Source organism: Alexandromys fortis, unplaced genomic scaffold (genome assembly GCF_014885135.2).
Source record: "Alexandromys fortis isolate MF-2015 unplaced genomic scaffold, M_Fortis_MF-2015_v1.1 scaffold_198, whole genome shotgun sequence".
NCBI classification, from domain to species: Eukaryota; Metazoa; Chordata; class Mammalia; order Rodentia; family Cricetidae; genus Alexandromys; species Alexandromys fortis.
Window position 1 is genome coordinate 304,293 of NW_026068111.1, and position 15,709 is coordinate 320,001.

The 15,709-nt window shown below is 43.5% G+C and overlaps 1 protein-coding gene across 3 annotated transcripts in view; it reads right to left on the reverse strand.

Annotated features, from left to right (window-relative positions):
* Nucleotides 1-6,256: 6,256 nt before the first annotated feature.
* The window catches only part of Znf507 (zinc finger protein 507), a 29,916-nt gene continuing 20,463 nt past the window's right edge, over nucleotides 6,257-15,709 (reverse strand). For 2 of the 3 annotated variants that reach the window (XM_050124496.1, XM_050124494.1), the window contains exons 6-7: nucleotides 8,536-8,670; nucleotides 6,257-8,423 (exon numbers count right to left, since the gene is read on the reverse strand). In XM_050124496.1, coding sequence (XP_049980453.1) covers nucleotides 8,066-8,423; nucleotides 8,536-8,670 — 493 coding nt within the window. In that variant the 3' untranslated portion in view covers nucleotides 6,257-8,065. The remainder of the gene's footprint in view (nucleotides 8,424-8,535; nucleotides 8,671-15,709) is intronic. The other variant, XM_050124495.1, reaches the window with a different exon arrangement.

The following is a 15,709-nucleotide window of genomic DNA, read 5'->3' on the forward strand; positions in this document are numbered from 1 at the left end:
CACACACACACACACACACACACACACACACACACACACACACACACAATTCTCAGAATACTGGCGTTTCCTGCTTAGCATTTGCAGACTCACCGCGGGGCTGCCCCAGGTTGGCGCAGATGTTGGTGTTTTTAACTGTACAGTGCTACTGGAACTGCACAGGCCCTGACATCTATGTAGAACACGTTGGTCTCAAATTCGTAAGGGATCTCTCTACTTCTTCCATCTGAGTGCTGGGCTTAAAGGCACAATCTGCCACATATGGCTTATTTTTGGATTAAGATGATTAATTTTATTTCCATGTCTCTTTGCACATGTGTGCAGGTGCCTGTAAAGAGGGCACCAGATCCCCTGGAGGGATCCTAACAGGCAGGTAGGTGCTGGGATCCGAACTCAGGGCCACTGGAAGATCTGTGCAGGCTCTTAACCAGCCTTCCCTCCAGCCCTACTTTGGAATCTTGAGACAGGGTCTTGCTACATAGCTCAGACTGGCCTTGAATTTTTGATCCTTCTGCCTCAGATTCCTGTGTCGGGGGAACCACAGGGTGTGTGCCCCAACTCCTGCCTCCAATGGCTTCTTCTGCCTATCTTTTTGTAGTCTTAGCTGCAGGGGAGCTGAAACAAGCCCAGTTTAAGATTTCAATCACACTCCGCTCTACTCTCTCACAAGCCTGAAATAAACTCTTCTAACACCTTTTGTGATTGGATACGCTGAATTTAAATAGGGCTGCAGCTATAAACAAAAAGAGCAAGCTGTGGATTGATGTGTCTATTTCAGTGAGCCGCAGCCATGTTATTTCTGAACATGGAGCCTAAAATTAATAAAATGACAAGTAGAAAAAGCCCCAAGTTTGGAGATGTGTCCTGCAGTGATGTCTTTAAATAACACTAGCAGGTGTTTATAAAAGACCTGGAAAAAAATGAGTAACGTGCTTTTTTATTTGTTTTTATTTAGAGACAAGTTTGCATTGTAGCCTGGGCTAGTCCCTGCTCACAATGTGGTGGAGGCTGGGATTGAACTCCTGATCCTCTCGCCTTCACCTCCCAAGTGATGGGGCAATAGCTGTGCACCACCATGTCCAGTGTTTGTTTATTTTGGCAAGGACTTTTCCAAGTCACTGTGTACACGCTTAATGGGTAAGAATTTTATTTAGATTTTTGTGACTTGGGCTTTGAACCTGGGTTTTCCATATACTACACAGGAGCTCTGCCATCTCAACAGCCCTTTTATTATTAGTTTTCCTTATTTATTTTTATTCTGAGGATGGCACCTAGGGCCTTATGCATGCCACACGCATTGTCTACCGCCGAGCTACACCCCATCTGTAGTACTAATTTAAAACTGTTTGTTACTCATGTCAATGATATGGATATTTATAAGTACTTCATTTTAATGAAGGACAGAGCTGAGGAATAATGCTCGTATCAGAATCGAAATGAAGATGTCTAGTTCTGCTCTACGTCAGTGGTCTGTCAGCTCGGATTCCCTGGTTTTCACTGAAATAGTTGGGCCTGAGCTCACAAGGATTCCTCACTTTCTGATCCATGTAAATGAGACTATGTAATCTACGTAAGAGTTCATGTCCCTGAATGTTACCATAGAGGTACCCGTCGTATACTCAATTCTGCAAGCTATTATAGAATGGTACCTTTATTGTATGTATTCAGCAACCCACAAAAAGACCACATCTGATGACCTCATTATATAGCATGGCATTTCATTATTTTATAATAGATGTCTAAAGTCATACATTTTAATTTGAAGATCTATTGTAATCTTTAGTAAGGTAAATAGTTCAAAGTGATTACCTGTTATTGAAAAACACTCATTAAGCTGGTATAATTTCACCTATAATGTATGGATCAAGAGATAAAACCTAGATATTCAATGTATTAAGTATTAAGGAGAATGGGCCTACAGCCTTTAACACAGCATACAAACTGGAATCTGTGGCTCATGCTGAAGCCCGAGAGCTACACCCATTTTACTTAAACTTTTGCTTAGTGATGACTATAAACACACTGGTCAGGGCTGGAGAGCTGGCTCGGAGGTTAAGGATGTCCCCTGCTCTTCCAGGGTGTCCTGTGCTGCTCACGACTGCCTGCACCTCCAGCTCTAGGAAACCTAATGCCCTCTTCTGGCCTCTGCGGGCACTGCATCCACATGTCAGACACACTTAAATAAAAAACAAATCCTTAAACTAGGGAGGCAGAAGCAGGCGGATCTCTGTGAGTTCAAGACCAGCCTGGTCTACAAGAGCTAGTTCCAGGACAGGCCCCCAAAACCAAAAATAAATAAATAAATAAATAAAAAAAACACAAACCTTCCAACACCAGACTTGTCTGATGCTCTGTTGAGCTGGAAATTTCCTCATTTGACATTCAGGCTGGCTGACTGGAAAGAAACTGACTTTTCCTTAGCCCTTTCACGGCAGCATCAAGGCCCTCAGCACTGCTGGATCTGATGCTTTGTTGCAGTGTAGCTCAGACTCCAGCCAGGGGTTAGCCTGCCCCAGTGACTTCACCGAGCTCACTTTGCACCACCATGACAAAGGGAGGCTCTGTGACCACGTCACTACTGAACGACCCACAGTACTGGGGGTGAAGTCTGAGGGTACACAGACATGGTAAGGCTGACAGGAGGAACCCCAGAGCAGTGTGTCTGATATATATATTTATTCAGCTATTTAAACAAGTGGTTTGGCTTTACATACCTATCACCTGAAGGTGATTATAGAGCTTTGGAAAAGGTAGATAACGACGATGACAGAGGGGCCAGATAGTTTAGTGGGTGAAGGCATGTGCTGTTGTGGCCTGGCGACCTGAGTCTGATCCCAGGAAACCATGTAAAGGTGGAAGGACAGAACCCACTCCTTCTGACCTGCACGGATATGCTGTGGCACACACAGGCCCCACTCACAGGGCAGCTGCAGACTCTTTATTACTGTAGAGCCCAGATTTCAACACTGTTTCAGTCTAGAGCTCTGTGGCTTTATCACTAAATATGTGGGTCACACAATCTACCACCCAAACACAAACACTAGCAGTTAATAAAAATGTTCAAAACAGAAAGGACGATGTGGCCGAGATCCAAACCTTTGTGAAAGCAAGTGTCAAGCTGGATTTGAAATGGAGGCCAGTTTGCCAGCCTCTCATCTATACCAGCACTAGCCACGGGAAACAATGCAAATCATACACGTCATTTAGAAATCTCCAGTAGCCACATTAACATGGTTGTGGTTTGGATCTAAGTGGCCGCAGAAGTGCATGTGTTAGGTTTGGCTGTGAGCGTTTGGGAACTCATTCTATCATTAGGGCTCCAACCAGCTTGGCCATGCATTCACCACTGGATGCTACTATGGGGAGTTGAGGACTGCCTGGAGGAGGCAGCTTCTGGCTGTGCCCTGGGAAGTCTATCTTGTTGCCTTCTTGTCTCTACCCTCTGCTTCCTGGCAATCGTAAGCTGTGCAGTCTGGTTCACAGGTTCCCGCATGGTATCCTGCCTCACTGCAGTGTGACAGCAAGAGACAGACGACCTCAGAGAGCAGCCTCTGAACCCCTGGGTCAAGGTACCCCTTATAAGCTTTTTGTTTTGTTCTTTTTGTTTTTAAAAACCCTGGCTGTCTTGGAACTCTCTCTGTAGAGCAGGCTGGTCTCAAGGTATCTGCCTACTTCTGCTTCCTGCTGGGATGAAAGGTGTCCCCCCCCCCCACCCCAGTTGTTGTCTTTTTTAAAGGTGTCAGCTATAGCAACGAAAAGCTAACACAGTAAAAATGACTAACACATTTTATTTAACCTAATATAGCCCAACTATTTTAACAGTCAATATATAAAACTATTGAGATACTGTACATTTTTAAAATTAAATCTTTGCAACTGTTGGTTTTTACACTTGTGCGGAGTCCCATCTCTCGTTTTCAGTTGTTATGTGACTACGGCTGTCATGTGGTACTTGTGATCCTGATCTTGGTCCCCGTGCTGTGATTTCTACAACTATCTGTCAAGGCAGTGTTGAGATTTGGTCCTTGAAAAGTAGAAGACAGGACCAAGGCACCCTACAGAGCACAGGACAAGAGGTTCTAGCTACCAAGGAGATAATTTGGTTTTAGTCACTTCTAGCTGGGAAGGCCTGGGATTCTAGGGCACAAACTGTGCTGTAGTTAAGTGAAGCATCCCTGGCCTCTTTAATGAAACTCATGTCAAATGATTATTTGGTGATAGACCACAAAAGGATCAAAGTATGAGCCCAAACTTGTAACCACTGGCCTTCAGCGGAGTTCTAATTAGAGTAAGGGAGCTAGCACCCACACATCAGCACTGAAAGCATCTCTGTGCTGATGCCAAAGGTTTACAAGGAAGAGGACCCAGAGCCTTGAAATGATGCCTGTGAAACGTAGTGACTACGAGCAGGTAATAGCTTGGCGAGTTAACAGAGCCCACTAATGAGCCCAAGCAGTTCTTGGGGAGCTTTCAATGATTTAAGCACAAGTTTCTAAATTAATAAACTCAAGACAAGAACGGACATGTGCTGTTAATGAAACTTAGAAACGAGTGTTTTTAACAAAAAAATTTATTACCAAAATACAATATTTAAGTCAATACATGACAAACTCCTGTAAAGCAAAATAAATTATTCTAATTTTGCACAGTACTTCTGAAGGTAAAGAGATGCCTGGCGGCTTGCTGCACTCTTCTGCACAGGTGGCCTGTTCTACCACAAACAACTCTAGAGTTTTGGCTTTAAGGCTTGCAGCTCGATGTGCAACATAAAATGACCAAGTGCCAATCATCCAGTTTTAATGACACATTTGTTTGAATCATTTGTTGCTTTTTTACACGGTATTCTAGAAGTTTCTCTACTTTGGCTACAGAAGCAAAGCATAGTGTTACACAATACTTATTTCTTTAAAAAAATACACATCTTTACGCCCATGAATGTCAAACTCAAGTTTCTATTAAATATATTTATAGACTATTATTTTGAGCACCTTGCTGTACAATTAAAAAAAAAAGATTAACTGTGAAACTGGGAAACAGAGATGCCTGCTCGTCTCTGTCTAGCCAAGTATGCTGGGGAGGTGTGATGTAAACATGATGCTCACATTTGGTTTGTGAGGACAAAAACAGAATAGGTACAAAGTCACCAATGGTTCCCTCAAAACAGGACTGAAAGGTCCAGGGCGAAAGCTTCAGGTGGTATCGCTGCTCCATGTGGTCTAGTCACAGATAAACTGAATAAGCATATGGCTGACAGGCCAGTGGGGGCAGCTGCCAGGTTCCTATGGTCACAGCAAGGGGTAAGATGAGAAAGTCCTAAAATAATATGATCACAACCATCACCCCTGCATCTCCTGTTTACTTAGTCTGTAAGTGTCTTTAAAGCAATATTCCCCATTCAGTCGCAGAACCACAGCTGGTCAAGGCAGAAGACAGACAGACACAGGGTTCCCAGGCCAAAGAGCACAGAAATAGCCAGCACATTCCTGTGGCCAGTGACTCTGTGTCTCCCCATTGATGACAACCGCACATGCACACTTCTGTTATTATGAAACTTGCTTCTTGGTAGACTGGGTCAAGACTGGCAGCAGCAGGTTAGTACTGTGTGCAGTATACCAGGTACTCTGTCCCTTGTCCAGGCCAGAGAGCTCATAGCAATAGATGACAGTGTGGGGGCTTTGGCTTTGAGCCTTTGGGATAATTTCCCCCATGGGGTAGGGGAAATGCTAAACTCATGCTCACAATTGCGTGACGACCGGGATGTGCCATTTGAAGAGCCACACTGCTGGGATGGTGGAATGTTTGGGGTGATTACTATTTTTTAAGCAATTGTAGAAAATTAAAGCCACAGGAAACTCACTGAAGGCTAATACTATTTAGACTAACAGCACAATGGAAAATTGATCTGTTAGGGTGTGCAACAGCAATGGGTGATAAAAATGGAAACATGGAAATTATTTGCATTTGGCATTAAATATAAATATGAAAACACTTATTTAAATCCAGAGTGAATTTAGGGGAATCTAATTAGTATCACCAAATTCATTTTCTTATTAAAATCCATGTATTGGAAATGAATTAACTTTCACAAATAAATTAAGCTTACCTCAGCCAAGTATGGTGGGATTTGTCTTTAATTCCAGCACTTGGGAAGCCGAGGCAAGTGGATCTCTGAGTTCTGGTCTACATAGTGAATTCCAAATCAGCCAAGGTTACACAGAAAGACCCTATTTTTAAAAAAAAAAAANATTTAAAAAAAAAAAAAAGAAAAAAGAAAAAAGAAAAAAGAAATAAAAAAGGCTATCGAAAATCAAATCAGAGTGGTAATGTTTTAGCCAATTTTCTCTAGTGTCATCAAAATGAGTGGGGGAAAAAGATAAAACGAATCAGAAAGTGTTTCCAATACCAGGCCTCATGCAACAGCTCCCAGTGCCAGATGAAAACTAGGAACTCATTTCCTGGACACTTGAACTTTAGGAACAAAAGCTGTAAATCTTGTCAACCCTTTTCTTTCGGGAGCTGACCCTCGACGCTGGGTGTGTAAAGAACACCGACATTACAGCAATGCAGAATCTCCTTTAATGGAACAGGACCTAAGAGACTGGAACTACAAACACTGCAACACCCTGTTCGCCTCACCCTGAAATTATGACACAAAACATGAGGTCACGTCTGCATGATGGAGACTTTAGCACGAACGGACTCTGAGTTTTCAGTATGTCTTGCATGCTAACAAATGGACTCTTAGAAACACACGAGCCACTTGCCAGATGGTGTTTCTGACAAGACATTGCTTTTGTTGGTTTTCTGTGGCTAGACTGTGAGCCACACCCTCAAGTCTCCAAAATTCTGTTTTTTAGAGTGTATCACTATGTACCACATGCAGACCTGGTACCTGATGAGGGCCAGAGGGTACCAGATAACCCGGAACTAGAATTACAGATGGTTGTGAACTACCATATGGTTACAGAGAATCAAACCCGGATCCTGTAGAACAGCCAGTGCTCTTAACTGCTGAGCCAAGTCTCGAGTCCTTTTTGAAATTATTACTTAACTTTTCAATTTAAATTTTGTTCAGTTTTTTTTTTTTTTTTGAGACAGGGTCTCACTTTGATGCCTTGGCTATCCTGGAACTTGCTATGTAAACCAGGTTAGCCTCAAACTCAGAAGTCCACCTGTGTCTTATTGAAATAGTCTGAAGTCATACTGTATTGTTCTCTGAAATTTAACTACACTAATAAACTTTAAGAAGGGAAAAGCTCAACAGCTGTACTAGTTTTGAGGCATCTGACTTTCAGCTCTTATTCTCCAAGTGACCTCCTTTCTAACCCCATGAGGCCAAGAACTGCTAGCCCAGGCTGGCCTCCAGCCTGCAATCACACCCAGCCTCCCCACAGGTCATTATCCTGGAGCTCAGGTTATTTTTATGGTCGGGTGATTCAATACCATCTTTGTCCTCAGTTGCTGGAGGAGGCTGTCAGGTAACTGTCGCTGCTGGTGGAGGAGGAGTGCGCTCAGTGTTCACACTGCATAGAACCTCTGCCAAGGCACCCATTTCTGTGAACATGAGATTTGGTTGAATCTTGTGGGGAGTCACTGTAAATTTGAAACAATAATTAGCTTCTCAAATGTGATCTGGAATCCCTCTTTTTTAGGGAGTAAAGGACCATACCCTACACTGAGTCCTTGATAAATTCTTACCAACAAGGAAAATGATTTATGAAGCTCATTCCACAGCCTGCTGCCCACTGGAGATAGAAACCACCCTCTCCCTGCTGCCCATTCCATAGCGCTCTGCCCAGTGGAGACCACCCTTTCCCTACCAGAGTTCCGGCCACTATAGAGCTGGCCATTAGGCTCTGCAAGGCCTTCTCAACTCATCTGCTTGCAGATTCTGAACTATGGTAAGCTTTTAATAATAAACACTTGACACTAAGAAGGGGTGAGAGAGGCTCACACAGGGTCACAGCTCTATATCCTCACACCACATGCTCCCCTGTGTCTAGTGAGCTGGAGACAGCACTGAGGTTAACCTGCAGTCCAGAGGGTCCCTCCCACATGCTCCCAGCTAGTTGGCGTTGAGGGCTGTGCTATGGTCCTTGTTCAGGATGATGCTGACAATCTCCCCCTCATGTTCTTTCATGTGATCCAGGAGGCTCTCCTTGCTGGTCGACTCGAAGCCACAGATGCAACAGCAGAAGAGCAGCACACAGTACTCAGTGCCTGGTGTAGCCAGGGTGCAGCTCCTTCCTGAGATGTCAGAGCTACTGCCCGTGGGGCTCAGTTTCTGAAGCTCGCTGGCATCTATGACTTGGCTGGGCAGCTGGGAAGTCAGCTCTGAGGATGACACCGAGTCTTCTGCACTGCCTGTGGTAGGATCAGCTCTCTCTCCACTGCTGGGTTTCCCAGGGGATTTCCCCACAACTCTTATAAAAAACGGAACACAGCAAACTTTCAGTGGGATGTGCTACAGGCTAGGAGATGGACCCCTAGCCATACTTTGTGGCTAGCAATCAAGTGAGGGATGGGATGGTGTACCTGCTGCTTTGTGAGATCGCATCGTTGATGGCCTTGTTAACTTGCTCGTAGTTGTAGTTCTGGTCACTTGCGTGCTTCCACATGTGTGACTTCAAAGAAGGGGGGTGGCTGCACACGTACCCACACAAGGAGCACCTGGAAGACAAGGGGCCAGAGAAATCACAACCATCTCATAGCACTATTGAAAATTCATGATGGTTTTAGGTGAGAGCTACCTTTCCTGGATAAATATGTCTCTTCACAGCAAATGGGGATCATGGCAGAAAACCACAACTGAACACATTTATATCACAGTTTCTGCATCTATGGCCCAGGGAACATCACCAAAGAGAGGGAGAAAAGATTGTTAAGAGCCAGAATATCAGGAAGTCTGCAGTGAAACAGTCTCTCCTAGAAATAACTGTATAAACAAGACTGGAACAAAGGCAATTATCAATGGTCTTGTTAATGTTGAAGGGGACTACTCCACAGCACCCCACGCCTAGACAAAGGACTACAGGCAACTAAAGGCTGCTGAGAGGCTCCCAGGGATGAGTGAGCCTCCTTAAACTGGTTGTCCAATGCAGCGTGGTCAGGCCTAAGCATACATACACAAACAACAAAACAGGCGCAGTAAGTTGTATTTATATATATGAGTGAATATATATACATGTAACAATGATTATCAAAGAAAAGGGGCTATCAACTTGAATAATGGAGGACATAAGAGAAGTGTGAGGGAGGAGAGAAAGTGATATTATACCATTTAAATAAAAAGCGTAAATAAAAAAATAAGTCTTTAGAAACTCACAATGGTTCTAACTGTAAGCCCCTACGTGTTCTCAGCTGAGCCACCACTCACAGAACTTAAATTTTCACTGGTTTTAAGGCACACATTGACTTTACAGGGGTACTAAAAAGGAGTGTAAACAATAAGAAAAAAATCAAGGGAACTGAACTCAGGTTGCCAGGCTTGGCTGCAAGTGCCTTTACCCACTGAGCCATCTCACTGGTCCTGAACACTACTTCTTAACTACCAATCCTCCCACAAAATGTTTAATTTTCATATTCAGTTGAAGAAATGTTTTATTTGGAAACTCATCATGGGAAAGTGGTATGAATGTAATTCACAAAATGATAAACATGGCATGTAACCGCTGTTGAAGAAGAGTAACATCCCACCTGGAGGGAGCAGTGTCTCCCAGACGTTAAGCCTGTCCTCCCCCAGAGGAGACATCGGTTTTCTGATGTTTTCATCGTATCACTTGCTTTATTCCTTGTGTGACATCCATGCACTCCTCCATCCTACCTTCTGCACCACCGTGGCCCACTTCTTTGCCCTTTGCTATCTCTGAGATTCATCCACACGACTGTGCGGAGCTTATTTAGTTTACAGGGTGCCTGCTTCTACTCTGATTTTCTGTGGTTCTTAATTTCTTTGGGAGAAACTACAGATATAAAACTTCTAAGGTAGATGTTAACCTGTACCCAGAGCTATAATCAGCCGTTCTGAGTATTTTCTGACTAAAATTATGTATTTCAATGGGGTGTAACATTTTACCCCAGGGAAATTATTCTACCAACACTGTAGAGCTGCTTTTGTTGTTATATGACATGACATAACAGACACCTAAACAATACATTAATAAAAAACATCAAACAAACATAATATTTATTTTTTTATTAGTTATGTATACAATATTCTGTCTGTGTGTATGCCTGCAGGCCAGAAGAGGGCACCAGACCTCATTACAGATGGTTGTGAGCCACCACGTAGTTGCCAGGAATTGAACTCAGTACCTCTGGAAGAGCAAGCAATGCTCTTAACCACTGAGCCATCTCTCCAGACCTCACCTACCATTCTTACAAGGCATCTATTTCCACCTGCAATTCATGAGAACAAAAAAGGAGAAAACTGTACCTCTACACCTAAGACACAGGACCTCTATGTGGGTCATCTTCTTGGCATCCCTCATCTTTCCTGGAACGTGGAGCATAGCACTTAAAAGACCTTTTTCTTTTTTTTGCAATTTACTTATTTTTATTTTATATGTATGGATATTTTGCCTGCACATATGTGTGTGCACCAAGTGTGTACCTGGTGCCTGTGGAGGTCAGACGAGATCCTCACACCTCCTGGAACAGGAGATATAGACAGTTCTGTGGTGATGGGAATCAAACTTGTCCTCTGTGAGAACAGTCAGTGCTCTTAACCACTGAGCTCTCTCTCCAGCCTTGGGCAGAGAACTTGGACAGCACTTTCAGCATTTATAGTGTCAGGAATGATGACACTTTTTTAGATTAAAAGGTATGTAGGGAGCAAATCACATTATTTTAGATATAAACATACAAATTACTTTTGGAGGTCTGTGAAGAACAAACATATGGAAAGAGTTTGGGGGAGCTGGGCATGGTGGCTCATGTCTTTAATCCCAGAACTCAGGAGGGAGAGGCAGGTGGATCTCTAATGAGCTCGAGGCCAGCCTGGTCTACAGAGCTAATTCCAGGACAGCCAGAGCTACACAGAAAGAAAAAAAAAAACCTGTCTCAGAAAACAAAACAAATAAAACAAAAGAACAATGATAACAAAGATTTTTCGAATAAAACTTTATGCGAAATCTTATAAGCAGAAACGCTCCTTGGTAACTCACAGAGAGCACTTTATTTGCTCAGCTGTACCTGAAGCATCAAAAGCATCCTCTGCTTTCTCAATCTCTGTATAAAGTTCTCCACCCTCTCTACTGAGCAGACACATCTGTAAACTCTTCTAATCTGGCTCATCACTATACTTTACTATGAAGACAGTGAAGGCTGTTCTGTTCCATAATGAAGCCAGGATTTCAGGAACCCTTTCCTAACCACAACAAGTGGCTATTAAGACAGGAGTTCTGGGTGAGGATGATAGGGACAAACTGAAGAGGTTGAACAAGAAACAATGCCCACTTGATTAGAGGAGGACCTTAGCTTCAGGAAGGAGACCTGAATGCCATCCACACATTCTTCTAAGAATGTGTTTGTTTCCTTAGCAGAATCTTTGCATTTTCCATAGCTTTAAAGAAAGGAGGAGGAGGAAGAGAAGGGAAAGGGAGGGAGGAGGGAGAGGAGTAGAAGAAGCAGAAGCAAAAGCAGAAGAAGCAGAAGAGGAGGAGGAGGTGGAGGAGGAGTGGCAAGATGGCTCAGTGTGCTTGCTGAACCCCTGGGACCCACATAAAGTTGGAGGGAAAAAGTCAATTTCACAAAATTGTCCTGATATCTACATGCACACTGACACATGTTCCCACACACAAACTTCTCACTCACACATTCATAATCAATTTTAAATTGAGAATGAATCACAGTTAAGGTTTATTTTTACATTTATTTATTTGAGAGAGAGACAGAGAGGGTGAGAGAGAAATGAGGGAGAGGATTAAGAGGGAGAGAGAGGGAGAAAGGGAGGGAAGGAGGGAGGGTGAGAGAATGTAAATATGCAAGCATGTATGTGTGTGCTATGGCACAGGTGTAAAGAACATCTTGTGGGAGCTGGTTCTCTCCTCCCACATGTGGGTTCTGGGGTCATCAGGATTTGCCCACTGTCATGTCTCTAGTGTGAGCTGCCTCTGCTGACAGCAATGCTTTGGGTAGGAGTAGGAGCACAGACGAGGGGCTCAACGGTTCCAACATGGCTCAAGTTCTTGTAAGCTCTCTGCTTCCTGGTCCACTGAGGTATGAAGAGGCCAACTCCTGTTTCTGTCTTTGTGGTTGAAAGCTGCTCCTATCACCATGGATTCTACCATGCCATCATGCCACCAAATGAGAGCCAGATGGAACTTCTTCCCTAAGTTGGTTCTACCTGGTGTTTCATTTCAGCAAATAGGGAAGTAATGTCACATCACCACCCTGATGTAACTTTCATGATCACATGCTCTGCTGAGTCAGATTGTGAAGCACTGACCCTATTTTAATCTGAACACAATCCCTAAGTTCCCAGAGAAGGGAGAAAGAATGTGTTTACAACAGAGACTAATAGAGCACATCTACTCATCACAGAGGAGGGCGGCAACAGCCTACCTCCATCAGGGACAACATCCCTTGGGAGCAAAGGGTGGAAGTACCCAGGTAGCAGCAGCCTAGGCACATCTGCCCTGGCTTCAGTTGCCACCAATCTATTCTGTTCCTTTAGAGGAGCTGCCTATTGCTGCTGGTAACAGAGCCACGAGCACTTCAACTACGCCTATCTGTCCAGGCAAAATCATCCCCATGACATGAGAAGACAAGCAAACATTCTAACAGTCAGCTGCTGACAACCTGTCAATAAGCCACTGTTGGCTTGTCACCCTGGAATGACAGAACCAACCACTTTCTAAGCTGATAATAATGCCCCGCCCATAACTGCACAAAACATTTTTTCTTGATGCAAGAAAACAATGTTGTCATCAAAGAACGCCAAAGAGGAGACTTAGTGCTTCTCATGTCTTGACTAAAAAACAGGCCAGAATTATTCTACAGGCTTTTCATCACTGCCTCATCATTAGCAAGGCAGTTAATACAGTTCCAGAACCTCAGAGAAGGCAGGTGCTGGTTGGAATAACTACTTCCCTGGTCTGGGCCTTTCCTTGGTTAGGCTCCAAAGTCTGGGGTAACAAAACAGCTGCTGTGAGAGGGCCAGATGAAAACAGGAGAAGCTGAATGTCTTATGAAATATTAGGGCCACTGAGTATGTTTTTAATACACTAAACATTTCAATAGAAATACTGCAACCAAGTTTGTATTATCACACAAAATTCATTTTCTATGCATTTGTTGTTGTTTTTTAGGTAAAAAACCTGCATAGCTCTGGTTGTTCTGGAACTGATTATATAGACCAGACTGGTTTTGAACTCACAGAGATTGGCCTGTCTCTGCCTTCTGTGTGCTGGGATTAAAGGAACACACCACCATGCTAGTCTCTCTTTTTGTTGGATTTATTTATTTTGTTTTATGTGCATGGATGCACCAGTGCATGCTTGGTGTCCACAGAAGTCAGAAGAGGGCCTATGACTCCCTAACAGTTGTGAATCACCATGTATGTGCTGGGGGTGAACCCAGGTCCTTGCGTGAGTGGCCAATGCTCTTAACTGCTGATTCAACTCCCCAGCCCTCATTTTCTATGCTTTAAGAAATAACACCTGGCAAGGCGGTGGTTGGTGGTGCATGACTTTAATCCCAGCACTTGGAAGGCAGAGGCAAGCAGATCTCTGTGAGTTCTAGGATAGCCAAGGAAAGCTATACAGGGAAACCCTGTCTTGAGAAATCAAAGAAAGAAAAAGAAAAGACCTAGAAAAATGGCGATTCAAGTTATGCAATAAGCCTGAGAACCTTTAAAGGTTCCCATCACCGTGGGAAAAAGTTCCTTCAGCTTGTCCCTTCAAACTACCATCACACACACCATTGTTCAGATTAAATTATCAGGTAAATGGTGTTCTTTAAAACTAACCCACATCTCTAAAATGTGAGTTCTCCACTAGGCTAATAGCACTGACTTATGACTCAACATCTATAGATGAAAAGTACATACAAGTCTAACTGTGGTGGTGGTGATGGAATGTGGCTTTCAAGTCATAGAAGACAGTGTGGTCAGCCCTCCACAACCACAGGTGGAAGACATCTGTATTAAATCTACACATGCTCTACCTGTTATCCCCTAAATAATACTCACTCAGCCAGCACTGACACTGTATTAGAAATAATCTATAGTTGATTGACACACACAGGAGCATGTGCATAGGCTGTGTGGAAACACTGTGTCATTTGTTATAAGGGACATGATCTGTAGACTTGGGCACCTGTGGACGTGTTCCAGCTGCGGAGCAGCCAACACAGTGCCAGCTATAAACTGGTTAGGAAGCCTTGGACAAAGGACCCCAGCTGTCTGCTCCTCTCCAGTCTTAACCCTTCCCTGCAGAAGTCCCAGACCTGTCATGTGGAATGTGTCCTTTCCACATTTCTGACCCAGAGTCCCTGAGCACAGGGAAGTGTCTGCTGTCTCACACTAGTGATGTGGTGTGGCCTGGCATGCTGCCTCCAGGGCACAGCACAGGCAGGCAGGTCCACAGGAGCAAGGGTTCAAGCTCTACTTCAAGGACAGATGGGAGAAAGGCACTTCATGTACCCCAGCCTGTTTGCCTGCCTACGACAGATGACAGGAATATGATCCTAGATAAATGAGCACTCATTTAGTACATGGCATGGCCCAGGGTTCTCTAACACACCACTTATCACTGCTAACACTGCCCACAGCCACTGTTATTCCCACTGCCAGAAACCTAGAAGGTTTGGTTTTGTTTTCTTCCCACTGTTGTTCATGGGCTCAGTTATTTATGCTAGTTATTATGCCATATTTACTTCTACAGCATTACTTCTTGGATTCCTGAGAAAAAGCAAAACCACTTTCAGAGTTAAATACATAAAAGTCCCAGATACAAATGAACAAATCTGTCCACAAGAAAACTAGAAATTTCTGTACATCAGATAACAGGGAAGCCCCTGCACAGGACATCAGCAGTGCACAAGCAAAGAACTTTCATGCAGAATAAAGATGAACTCCTGCATACCAGCGACTGTCCATGCTAAACACAGTGCCTCCACCTTAGGTCCAGAAACCCTATTCCTATGTATCAACCAACCAGAAATGGGCTTGTTTCCTATGTGCACCCCAAACAAGTGAAGGAATATTCAAGATGGAATTTTTTATAACAAGGGAGAAAACCTAGTGGCAATCCAAATGTGTATCACTAATAGAATGAGTAAATAATTGCTTCTGGTAGCTCCAGGGATCAAACACAGGGTTTTGTGCACATAGGCAAGTAACCTGCCTCTGAGCTACACCTCCAGCTATGTATTATGGTCTTATAATAGAATGTAATATAGAGATGTAATTTATTAACATCCAAACACACAATAATGAGTAAAAAGGCATAAACGTCTATGCACCATATGGTTCTGTTTCTATTAAGTTCAAAACACACAAAAGTAATTTATGATGCTACCAGTCAAGATGGTGCACGTGAGAAAGGGGTGGGGTACTTAATGACAGGAAGGCAAGAAGGTGTGCTGTCAAAAGCTGAAGAATTTGTGATTACTTACAAGTGTGAATTTGGGATTTATGTAATTTCCAGGATGTATGATAGTTTTAATCAACAAGTCGATTTAAGACATTTAGAAGGGGAGGGGAAGG